This window comes from Aristolochia californica, unplaced genomic scaffold, assembly GCF_029961685.1.
Source record: "Aristolochia californica isolate CCGP_79_NKW_82.1479 unplaced genomic scaffold, dmAriCali1.0.hap1 SCAF_14, whole genome shotgun sequence".
Classification (NCBI taxonomy): Eukaryota; Viridiplantae; Streptophyta; class Magnoliopsida; order Piperales; family Aristolochiaceae; genus Aristolochia; species Aristolochia californica.
Genome location: NW_027181815.1, coordinates 6,890,909 through 6,903,913, shown reverse-complemented (window position 1 = coordinate 6,903,913; position 13,005 = coordinate 6,890,909). Strand labels below are relative to the sequence as shown.

Sequence of the window (13,005 nt, the reverse complement as noted above, 5' to 3'; positions counted from 1 at the left end):
CTGCAAGATTAGTACACAAATAAATCAATGCAACAGGAATGATCTGCAATGTGAAGGAATGAGTGAGCCTAGTCATGAGCATGCCTTCTGTTGATGTATATTATTAATTATTACATCTCCACATTTCCACCACTAGCATATATGGACGAGAGCCTCACAAGTGCTGATGTGCTCAGAAACCACAACATCATTAGCCATCATGAGCATCGATCTATACATAACATTATGTCTCTTTTTTTTCGTAATTTGAGGACATAATTGTGGGAAAAAGAATTTGCCTATTGAAGGATGTAAATAAATATGAATTAAATAATAAAACATTAGGGTTAATAATTTTTATTTTACAGAATACTGTATACAAACAAATAGCTTGCACAACTAAATAAATAAAATTGAACAAAATCGAGATTAAAAAAAAAAATAAAGGTGGAGACAGACCTTATAGCGATGGTAGAAATCAACGGCGAAATCTCCATTGCTCCTGTCTTTTATCCTCTCTGTCCAGTCAACCATCATTTTAGGGTTCAAGTTCTTGACATAAAATTCTCAGTCTTCCCGTCTATATTCCTCCCAAATCTAATACTAAACGTATTTGAAAATTTATTTAAGGGGCTCGGTTTATGATGGAAGCCACTTTCCGGGAAAGACTCGACGTGACTCTTTTTCTATTCGAACAAGAGTCTTTTCTTCCCAGTTATGATTAGAGAGAAACATGATGGGCTACTTTTTATTTTGTAGAGGTCACCCCAACCGTCCTTAGTTGCCTTTAGACTCAAATACGATGTGACACCACAGAGAAGATCCAGAAACGTGCTTCCATTTGTAGGTGGACCCTTAGTTCTTTATGACTCATCTATCATAAACAAATATAGAAAGAGAATTTGCCAGGAGTTAGATTCAACCCGAGGAACTGCTGTGGACGAAGAATGACAAGATTGAATGTTCAGAACCCATTGGATTGAATGTAAGGAACCAGTGTCAACCGTTTAAAACTAACAATCCAAATTAAGCTACTGTTGGGCAAAGAGAACCTGGGTATCTGTGAGTGTATGCATCCCAAAGGCTGGATCCTTTTCCGCCTTCATTTGCAGCTCCTTCATACTGCAATTCATATGTTACCCATTAATTTCTACCGTATCAGCTTTGAAGTGGTTGGATCAGTACATAACAGAAAATGAAATGACAGAGAGAGGGAGGAAGAGGGAGCTTTTTGCACGTTAACGAACCTGATAAGCAGCGGAAGCAGTGCCAAAGATGAAACCCGAAGGAAAGTTTACCCGGTTAAGAAAGCTGTTTTTGTCGGTAGAAGCAGCGATCCCATGTACAAGAAGAAAGAAGAGAAGGAAGAGAAGGAGGTGGTGAGAAGCTTTAAGCTTCATTGCCATGTCATTCTCCATTGCTGGAGGTTGGCTGATCTTCATCTACGTCTCACTGATCCCTTACGCTTGATTTATAAGGGACCCGACGCGCAACAACTGCCGGCAATATAAAGTTAAAAATTTATCATTTGATTAATAAATAATAGATTTAAGAACCCCTGCCAGTCAAATGTGCCCTCTAACAATGGATAATATTCATGTACGCCATTGACCACCTTGAATGACCTTCCCACAATGTCATCGAACTGAATTGATCCACGTCGCTAAACAAGGACCGTCTCAATATGTCCCAAGGATTACAATCCATTTGGAGAATTCAGAAACGCTATTAGAAACTGGGAAAGGGTGTGTGCAGAAAACTTGGTGCAACTAGTTTAAGAGGGTAAGCCAACTATTTGGATCATATTCATATGTCACAATCAAGCAGCATTAATTTTAGGATATTAGAATAATGGAAGATATCTTTTTCAGTTGATTTTAATTCATTATATCTGAATTAAAGAGCTAGGTGGTAGATATCTCATCACCGATGTCGTCTTTAAGGCCACTTTTTTAGACATTCTGATTTTCTATTGGCGTAAACTTTGCTATCATTTTGGTCAAAGATTTAAAAAGAACATTTGATGGTTGCTTGTGAATTGTGATGGTGCTGTCAATGTACCTATTAAAGAAAGGATACAAGATACATTATACCTTTTATTTTTTTGTCTAACAAAAGGTTATGAGGTAGGTCTCACGTCAATTTTATGTCTTCTAAAACAAGAGTGTTTACATTACTATTATGGTGGTAGTTTCATCTAGTTAATATCTTTGTCAAATTTGATATTGGAATTTAACCCCAAAAGTGCACAAGTATTTGTCATGTTATTACAGACAACTGGAAGCACAATGATAAGTAAGTAATTAGAGTATTGTTGTTAGGTCATGCAAGGATAAATTATAATATGGGGAGGGGTTTCATAGATTTATCAAATTCTAATGACAAATTTTAAACTCTTATCTTAAATCTATGTAATTCAAACAACAAACAAAGCAATCAACCACAAATGCATAATGATTTTTAAAGTGGCTCACAATCCAACATTGTCCTGGTATTGCTAATTCACTCTTGAGATGTTTGCAACTCATAATTAATTCACTATGTTTAGCAATCAAATGACATCTATAACAAATGTGTACATTACAACAACTAGGTACAAACACCTAGACCCATATCAGGGACATTGAAGTTGAAGTTGAAGTTAGACTTCAAATTCAAAACAATGAATTGATTCAACTTCAAGTCATCCTTAGGTGTTAGTGTAGACGAGTTCAAGTGCACTGGAAAACAGATTCCAGTGTTAGTACCCCAAAATGAAAAATATGATATAAAATAGAGAATGAGTAATTTTTTATAATATACTTAAATAGAACATATACCTAAACAGATAACTAACCAAAGTAAACATGGTTACTATACTTATAAGTGATTTAATGTGTAGTATTAAAATATATTCATATACTAGTTAATGAAATAATATATTATATTAATTAATGATTGCAGTGTATTATGAATTAATATAATAATTGCGTGTGACTAGAATAAATTATAAAATAAATAAATAAATAAAGTAAAAAATAACACAAGTGAATATTATAAATTAATAAATTAATTAATTGAACTGAATAAATAAAAATAATTATTTTATTAATAACAAAAGATGGATTTTTTACGTACTATTAATTAATAATATGTTTTTATAAAATAAAAAATGATTAATTTAATTAATTATAAAAATAAGATAATTAAACCAAAGTAATTGATCAAATGCTCTCTTTAACAATATTTTAATTACTGGTCTTAAATTTATAATTTAATGTAGTAATAAAATTAATGAATATAATAAATAAATAAAAATATTATTGTATTAATAAAATATATATATAATTAAAACTTAAATAACATGCTTGAAAATGAACCGAGTTACTCGTAATAGTCCACAATTTACAGCATAAAAGCAAACATTTATGCTTTAGAATATAACAACGAGTTCATGCATTTAATATTAAAATCATCAACTTACTAATTTAGTACATACGAACGACAAAATACATGTTCAAAAGCAATAAGATACAAACATCAATGATTATTCCACATGTTAGTCGCTATGGCATCTTGAAATTGTGCGGCTCTTGTGGATTCTAATGCACGCCGCCTCCGCATGTTTGTTGATAGGTTGTCTTCATCCACAAGATCATCGCTATCTTTATCCTCATTTACACCTGCTAATCGGACCTCATCACCTCCTCCACCAAGCTCATCACCCGAATTATCATCTTCCGATTCAAACATATCATTGTAATCCTCTCTATATGGCTTCTTCCCTCATGAAATTGTTTTCCTTTTTCCTCATTTTGCTCCAGTGAACTTCATTCTTTTACTGGAATATGGATTTACTGTAACCTCTATTCATTAATATTTTCTTATTTCTTAAATTTGTTGTGTAATCATCTAAAATCTGACTAGGTTGTTGTTTGGATGGATGCAATACCACTCCAGGAACAAGAAGTGTTATATCTGCAATAAACCCACTTTGGGTATCTTCAACATAGCGCATGAGACAAAGAAAAAGATCAGAGATAGCAAATTATGTAATAATTGCCATTCACCATGTAACTGTTATGTAAGTCTAGGCATAGTTTTATCAATGTTCAAAATTTTCTTCTTTTTTTTCAATTGTTTAGTGTTTTGTAAGGAAGAGGTGTGCCCTCCCTCATCGATATTTCAAAATTGGTTCGGCCATTGAAAAGATGGCAGATTCTAGTTCAACCGATTTCCTCTGTGTAGGACTAATATGACTATATAATTATGAAGAACTATGATGTTTTTGCTCCAATACCCAGTGAGATCATCAATTAGAGTAAACACTTTGGTGGTTATTGGTATAAATTGGTCAGTTCAATTTGGCTCTGTAAATGAATATCTAAAGCACATTATTTCATCTTTTTTGCTTATTAAGCTTATCTTTTTGAGATATCAGTTACACTCTAAGAAAGTTCTTGTACAATGTGGTAGTGCAAATATGGTGAATCTTCGGTACCTTTTCCCTTACTGAATTTTCCTCGTTGCACAAAAAGTTATGGTTTTCATCCTGTAAATTTTGTTCTCTTTTATGTTGTCCTAATTGTTTAAGAAGACAACATTTTTGTTTTTATTTCTATGTCATCAAACATTAGATTATAAGCAGACAATCTTTCCATTAAGTAAAATATTGTCCCAACAAAAGTTACAAGTTTAAAAATGTCGATTACATTTTAAGGGTTTAAGAAACTCTAGTTGCAGGATTGTTAAGTTTTATACTTGTATTCCTCAAGTCCCATTCATGTCTGTCAATATAAGGGACATCACCTTCTTTGTCAAAATTGGGCTCTCCATGTTATCATTTTGTGATGAGTGTTTTCCATACTAAATCTTGTCCAATCAACCCGAAATACTTTCCTGTGAACAAAATTGCAAGTCCTGCATTTACAATAAGAAAGAATGATTAGAAGAGATTGACAAAAGTCGTAGGAACATGGCTTATGAATTAATAACATATGAAAAAAATGACAAGAAAACATATAGAAAGATCAAAATCTGGTTGTGAATCAAACTGTATGTTATCAAGGTCAGAAATCCCAGACAAAAAAAAAAAAAAAGTTTTTCGTTTTTTTCTTTAGTCTTCTTTCCCAATTCCTGTTTTTCATTGGATGTTGCACTTTCTTTCAGTATTTTTCATATAGAAAATTATAAACCATTGGAAATATATTTTAGTCTAGTTTGGAACTCAAAAAGAATCTTTGAAATAAGATTTTTCTAGAAATATAAATTGACATATGAAGCAGCAAAGGTCAAGTAGCAAAAAAGTTTCACGTAGCAGCAGAAAGCTTCAACTTTTGAGTCATTTTATGCCATCAAGAACGAGACTTTATATGGATAATTATATATCAAAAGAAAGATATATAAGTCTATTTTCTTACCTATCCAGCCAACTCTTAATCTGAATTTTTTTAGATGTAGATATCGATCTCGAAAGAGTCAATGGTCATACTGGCCAAAAAAGAAAGAGTACTCAGTTCAACCAGATTACAGAGCCTGAAATCTATCAGATTACTTATCTTAAAACATGTATATTTTATGGAGATATATTATACTTGGATGAAATAATTTATTTTTAAAAAAGAAGAAGTGTTTATATTCTGAATTATGGCAACTTCCCAAAAATGTAGTTAATTGATTTAATGCTACAAATTACAAAAGTATATATATATTAGGAAATTAAGATCTAGGGTTAGATTCAAAATGAGTGTTTGTTCTCTAGTTATGAGAAATCCTTGCAACATATTAACAACATGTTAAAGTAATATTCGGTGTACTTATCCCCTTATGAACTGAACAACCTCGCTCAGCCTATCACTCAGTGAAATCCTTTCGAGCTATACTGGTCTAACATCTGATTTTTTATCTTTCCTTTCATAATCGGTTTCATTTTGTAATTACTTCTCTACGTATGGACTATATTTAGAAACATGATACTTATGTCAGAGGCTACTAATTAGTTGGTTTAATATGACTAGCTCTCAGTATAGTGTTTGAATTAATCATTGATGCAATAGGCGTGGAAACAACAACCATTATTGTTTTATTTACTCTTTTCTATTTTTTAGAAGACCTTGTAGTTGCTCTCAGAACCAGCAACACTCAGTTCAATTATTCTTTTTTAGAAGATTAACAACACTCGGTTCAACTTATTGGCAACTTATTTAAGGATGGACTTGCTGCAAATTATCTCACCCAGTTCAGAAGATTAACAACACACAGTTTAGTGACATACAATACTTCCATCTAGAGAATCTTCTTGCTCTCAAAGAAACACAAATGTCATAAAACAATTTTTCCTCATTGATTTATCAATATCCATATCATGAATGTCAAACATCCAATGTTTTGAAGGTTGGGTGAAATGTTGTGTGTCTAGATGAATAGTTTTCAAATAAAACAATTACAACTCTTCAAAACCAAACAAGTAGTGAATGGATGAGTTACAAGCAGAGAAGATCTCTACTAATCTTAGTGGACTTTACTAAAGACAAACAAGGTCAACTTCTCGATAACTATCCTAGTGGTTTTTCTTGCATTATATTGCTCTTTATTATCTCTTTCAAGATATGCAAGCCATGATTGTGTCTTCCTAAATTACAGTGCAGTAACTCACTGACGACAAGGTTGAAGTGCACATAAGAAGAGTCCAACGCAGTCTAATTGAGAATTGTGTCCAATGCAGTCCAACGTAGTAACTTTGAAGCACCAACCAGGAGAATAAAAATAGAAGAAGGAAGTAGGGTATTGCTTTGATGGCATTTCGTGGGGGATTTCAAAGCCATTGGCACATCAAAACTCAACGATGGTGGAGGTAGGGGAGTTGAAGGAGTCATCTCCATTAATAATGATGAGAGAATTGAGATCACACACATGAGAGTGAGAGTTTAAGATTCATTTGCTTAGAGAGGTTCTTGAGACAATGAACAAAGGGAAATGGAGCTTGAGAGGAGGAATCGGTTCATTTGCTGAGGTAGGCAATGTCTCAAAGAAAGGGGGGTGAGCCAACTAAATTTTTTTCCCATCTTTCTCTTTCTTTTATTTTTTCTTCGAATTCTAGCATTTTAAGACAGAAAATCCAGTCACGTAGAAGGGAAAACACCTTTATCTTATATTTTCTTCTATTTAGGATTCTGTGTTGCCAAACGGTGGAAAATGGTTTTTTGTAGATAATAAATACGCCCTAAAAATTGAGTTTTTATTACAAAATTTTAGGAAGATATGCCTTTCTAGGAAAATTTTAGGGAGATGTGTTTTAGAAAATTCGGATGCTTATAACCATGGAGACATTTGGACTCCAATGATATCTGATCCAAATTAAATGAACAACAAACAATATTTGGTTGGCATCAAGTAGAGCCAAACTCGAAGATATATAGATTTAAGCTTTGCTTGACATTAAGACTTCTAAGCTCAAGCTCAAGCTCAAGCTCAAAGACGAACCTTAAATAGAAATCGAGCTCGAGTTCAAAATTTTTAAATAAGTTCTAGTTCGAGCTCAAACCAAGTTTGTACTCAAGATACATGTAAAATTACAAAAATTAAAAAGTCACAAAAATAAATAGAGATAATTTGGTGATGAGTTTAATATCATTGAACTGCATATCATAGAGGGATCTAAGACTTTGCAATGGAACATACTAATATACAATAGTTAGCTTAATAGATATAAAAAGAACAAACTTCTCTATCAATAGCGTTTATTTTGGCAAACAACAACATCCGATATCGAGGGCAGGATGCAGGACTGAATCACTGATCATCTTTAAAGTTTGTGCTAAATAAGAGTAATCATTAATCAACTAAAGAGTAAATTGATGAGAATAATTAGGAAAAATGTATTCTCATAAGAAAATTTGTGTAACAAGCTGAACTTTGAAAAATCTACTTAATTTGTTGTTGAATGAGTTGAGCTCTAATAATTTACGAGTTGGTTAGGCTGAACGTGACTCTAGCACTAGGCTTTAAACGTATATCCGATTATCCAAATCGCGAACGAGAGCGCAAATAATCTCGCTCGAGTGCCCTCCTCCCTCCGAACTGGCTGCTCATATCTACTCCAATTCTTGAGTCTTGGCATCGTATAGTCGATGTCGCGGAAAGATGAAGAAGAAGATTACATGGGGGATCTTTCTCTTTTTCTTCCTCCTGAAATCCCAGACCCTCCTATGAAGGTGACTGTTTTGGAGTTCGTCTTTCCCTCGTCTGTTACGGCCAAAAGGCAGAATCTCTAATTGTGCTTTCTCTGCAGATATCGAAAAAAACATCCCCTGCTTTACCGCCCTCTAAGGACAAGAAGCCCAAACCACAGAACTGGCAAGAGAAGCGCAAAATCGATAGAGAACTAAAGCAGCGAGAAGAAGACCAGCACACCCTAGCGAAATGCGAATCGGCTATCCCCCCCTCGAATGTGGGGTTCAAGATGCTACAACAGATGGGATACAAGCCCGGTTCGGCCTTGGGACGAGGCGGCCTCGGGCGAGTAGAGCCGATCGGGTTGGAGATACGACGGTCTCGAGCCGGCCTGGGAAGAGAAGACCCGGAGAAGGAGAAGGAGAAAAAGGGAAAGCTTCAATTCGAGAAGAAAAGGAGGAAGGAAGAGGATTTGAGGGTTGAGTTTGGTGTCCGGCTAAAATCGCACTGGAGAAACCGTCGAATTGTTGCAGATTTCAATAAGGCCAAGATGGCACTTATGCAGTTGGAAAATAAAGAAATTATGGAGCCTGAGAAAGGCAGCGATGAGGAGAATGATGGCGACGAGAAACCAGAGGAAGAAGAGGAGCAAGTCATCACAGAAGAGGTACGTTTTCTTACTGATGAGTTTCACTAAACTTCCTTGGATTTATATTTCCAATTTCGAGTTGCATATGACAGTCTCTGTTAGGGTGGAAATGTTTCGGTTTAAACTTTATTGAACAAGTTTTTTAGTCTTGGTCCTGTGATTAGCACTGCTAAACTTTGATGGTGTGGCTTCATTTTCGTTCCAAAAATAGCTCTGCCCCGGGAACCAGGCTAAGTGTTCAAGGAGCAATTTCAACAATGCTGCATCCTTCCCACTTCCCAGATTTGAGGAGATTGGTGTTTATGCAAATAATTTTATAGTTTATCAGGTTTTGACTAAATTTTAATGGGAATTTAAACATGTGAATTATATGATCAGAAAGCGGGGGTGCTTTCTCACGTCTTTCATATTATACTCACTCAAGGGGTCATTAAATTATCTAATTTTTTATTTGCATGAGCATGAAAAATTGTTCAATTTGATCAAAGCAAGTCGGTGGTCATGCGAGAAAGGGGTATGAGTTCAAGGCAGCATACACTCAAAGGGTCATTAAATTATCTAATTTTTTATTTGCATGGGCATGAAAAATTGTTCAATTTGATCAAGGCAAGTTGGTGGTCATGCGAGAAAGGGGTATGAGTTCAAGTAGTTTCAAATTTTTAAATTTCATTCTAAAAAAACAAAAGAATTTTCCCAATAGAACTTTATTTGGCTCTCTGTTCCACTTTGAGTGTATGCTGCCTCATGCCTGTGTATGTACTGTTTTACTGTTTTCCTTGTATGTGTATTGGGAGGTTTCTTGGCTCTGTTCTAGTGACAACGGTGGCTTGAAAATAGTGCGACATTCAGAAAAAAAAAAAAAAGTTTTCATTTTTGGTCACAGTAAAGTACTGATTTATCAACTGACAAATTCTTGGAAGTAATTTTTGCTCAAGAGCCTTGAAGCTGCCTACAGGAAAAAACTGTTTCACCAATTATTCATCTTCCAGGGCCTCTTGAGTTTCATTGGTTTGATCATTTTGGAGTGTCCAAAAAAAATTAGATAGGCTTTTTATTCCACTTTGGGAGTAACTTGTTTCTGTACATGCTGTTATGACTTTGCCCTTATATTACTGCCAGGGCCACAGTGAGTATGACTTTGATGTTGTGATTTTGAAAGGAACTGCTATTGCATAGTTCTCCCACTTGTATTTTGTGTTTTGTTTATTTTTTCAGTGACAATGAGAAAAAATAGTGTTTTTTGTTTAACTTGTGACTTTCCGAATAGGTCTTGGCATATTTTTGATAGAGTAGAATTGAATCAGTTTATAGAATGGTGGTTGCAGAGACAGCTGAAATGAATTATCAGAGTAATCACCTCATGTGGCTTTAGAAACTTAGGTGTATCTTCATGTTACTAACATTAACTTTTGCAAAAGTTTCTTCAATTATTTCTGGAGCATCAGAATTGCTTCCAATGACTTGCTCTTGGACCACCTAACTTGGAATTTGTTGCCATTCATCAATCTTTGTTCTTAGGAGGTTGATTGTCCACTTGATTTGTAGGACTTACTGGATGTACTGATAAAGCTAAGGGATGAACATCATTACTGCTTGTACTGTGGGTGTAAGGTGAGCTGTTTGTACTGCTGGATCCATGTTCAATATTTTCAGTCGAGTTTATGCTCCAGTATTTTTTTTTAATGAATTTAAAATTAAAAAAAGCTCCAGTATTTATCTTGATACTGATTTTTCCTTAATCTTCATTCAATTGTGTGAAATTTCTTATATTGATTGATTTTAAAACTTTCTTAATCCACATGCGTACTTACTTTTATACAGTATGAATCAATGGAGGCATTGTCAGCCAATTGTCCTGGTCCGAATGAAGAAGACCATTGAACAGCAATTCTCCTGTTCAGGCAATTCCTTGTTTCTTTCATGAACTAGTGAGACCTTAGTGACAAGTTTCAACATCTGTCAGCTTACTAAACACTTATCAAACTGGGTTGATACTTAAGACACTATCGAAGGTTGAGAGGAACCAGATGAGGATGGTCATTTGTATTCTATGAGCCTTTCAATATAATAATGTGATTGAAGGGGGGAGCTCAATCTCGAAGTCACAGAGGATATTCACTTTTGTTTGGGTAGGGATTAACCGTAACTTATTGCCAAAATCTCATTACAGTTGGTATACTTTCATGTCCAGTTGAATGGAATATGAAGGGGTTGGGCCTGGACAGTGCTCAGTGTTTCCTGCAAAAGTAATCTGACGAGTAGAGCTGTATGTCTTTGTTGTTTGTATCATCATAATTATCTCGGCACAATAACTCAATTGTTTTTTTCCTTATATGAGGTCGATGACTGTCCAATTTACAGGTTGATCTTAGCACTTTTGCATAGTTAATATTGAATAAGGTTTGGTGTGGAATGGTGAGATGAAACACTCACATCAGCATGATCAGTCCCTTTCTTAAAGTACAACTTATAAATGTCAAAGTGAGAAATCTAATTCCAATCTTGCTGCAGTTCAAGAAAGTCAAAACTTATGCGCGATTGTAACCATCCATTCATTGATTTATTAATTGTACCTAAACAAACCCTAGATTGTCATTGACTTTGCAACATTTTCACCACTAGCATCAGGTGTCAAGTTTTCCAACAGTAGACTGGTGCTCATGTAGAATTACCCTTGGGAAAAATCTAATGGTCTAGTCCAGGAAGACGATGTGGGAGTCTAGAAAATTTTGCAAGATGGTGACAGAGGAATAATTGTGTATAAAGTACTAGAAAATCTTTTTAGTTAGAGTAGGTGACTGGGACGGGTTAAACCGAGGTGAACTTGGTTTGATAGCCTATTTGACTCAGGATGACATAGTTTGTTTGGTGCTTCATGAGTGGGAGGCTTCTAAAAGACGCTTGTATTTCAAAATGTCCAAACTGGCCAATTATTATATTCCTTCCTGAGACCTAGCATCAAGCTTCCTGAGCTATTCTGACGTGTCAGTACCTTCCATATCATTTCATACCCTCTTGAACTGGAAGTTCCATGTTGATTTGGTTCCCCTAACTTCTTTGTTCAAGCTATATTGTATAACTTTGGGAATTGTTCTCTGTCATAACCATTTGGTGCAGAAAGCTTCATCTATTAGCTTCGGCCTCCTTGTGCCCAAACTCCCATCTTTCTTCTTTTGACACATACTGCTTCCCATTTAACAAGCAGGGTGTAAAAATTTTCTAAGACTCCCCACGGTAGAAACTTCCTTTTGAATTGCTTCTATTCAGTCAATTACACATGCCTGACAGGGGATGAGGGTAGGAAACGGCACAATGAATGCAGCTCCAAGACTTTTAGAAGTAAAAATTCCTCAAACATCTCCTTTATATCATGCTTGAGAAAATCCCAGCCTCTTTTATAAAATTCAGTTATGAATACATCAGGTTAGTGTGTCTTCAACTTCTTTTATTGTGAGAGTCATTCAAAATAATGCTGAGGAGATTGCCTTTCCAATTCTTCTGAAATGCTTAGGAGGATTGATTTGACTGACTAATTCATGGGTTTTTGCCAGTTTGACTCCTAATTTTTGTATAAATCTGGAAAAAAAAATCGAATTCATGAATGATTGCTGGTTTTAGTTGAATTAAGAGAGCCATTGGCTATTATAGCAAAAACTCAATCACACGAACTGCGTCTTTTCTCAAGCAAAACATAAAGCCTCTACAGGTTATGTGGTGTCGCATCAAAACCTCCTTGGGTCTTCTCAGACGGGCAATAAGATGGAACGCATCAGCAATGGCTAAACTCTGTACCCTTTTATTTAATCTTTTTATACGTGATGGGATGTAGGAAAGATTAGATTGATAAGGACGGTGAGTCCGTATTCATAGCTGGATGCGCTGCCTCAACTTTTTCAGTGGGACACCACAGCCTGGTCCAGTACAACTTGCCATCTTGGCTAATTGGCTTTGGGGGCTTCACCTCAGCTAGAAGTGATTGAACGGATGGCGCGACTATTGTCATGTCACTCTCGGACAATGAATCCAATCAGAAAACTCGATACTTTCCAAATTCGTCGTTAGGTTATCTAGAAATATTTTGGCTTCTGCACTCCGAATAATTGCTGCGTCGGTCCCCACTACCACGCCCGGGAAATCTTCAAACTAGGAGTATCAGAGAATAATTGCAGGCCCTTTGCTCACTTCTGCACTCCAGTCCGTCGCTCTCGGTAGAGAACAATTGCAAG

At 35.3% G+C, this 13,005-nt stretch overlaps 1 protein-coding gene across 1 annotated transcript; it reads left to right on the top strand.

Annotated features, from left to right (window-relative positions):
- Positions 1 to 8,014: 8,014 nt before the first annotated feature.
- LOC137950474 (uncharacterized) lies at positions 8,015 to 11,125 on the top strand. The gene is made up of 4 exons (XM_068796954.1): positions 8,015 to 8,171; positions 8,249 to 8,797; positions 10,325 to 10,390; positions 10,601 to 11,125. Exons 1-4 carry the CDS (start codon positions 8,088 to 8,090, stop codon positions 10,658 to 10,660), a joined length of 759 nt encoding a protein of 252 aa, XP_068653055.1. The 5' UTR covers positions 8,015 to 8,087; the 3' UTR covers positions 10,661 to 11,125.
- The last annotated feature ends 1,880 nt before the right edge of the window (positions 11,126 to 13,005 follow it).

Excerpts from the sequence above, each read along its gene's own strand:
- LOC137950474 (XM_068796954.1), top strand. The coding sequence starts at position 8,088 with ATGTCGCGGAAAGATGAAGAAGAAGATTACATGGGGGATCTTTCTCTT. Across the intron at positions 8,798-10,324 it reads AGCAAGTCATCACAGAAGAG|GACTTACTGGATGTACTGAT; the intron begins GTACGTTTTCTT and ends CTTGATTTGTAG. Across the intron at positions 10,391-10,600 it reads GCTTGTACTGTGGGTGTAAG|TATGAATCAATGGAGGCATT; the intron begins GTGAGCTGTTTG and ends ACTTTTATACAG.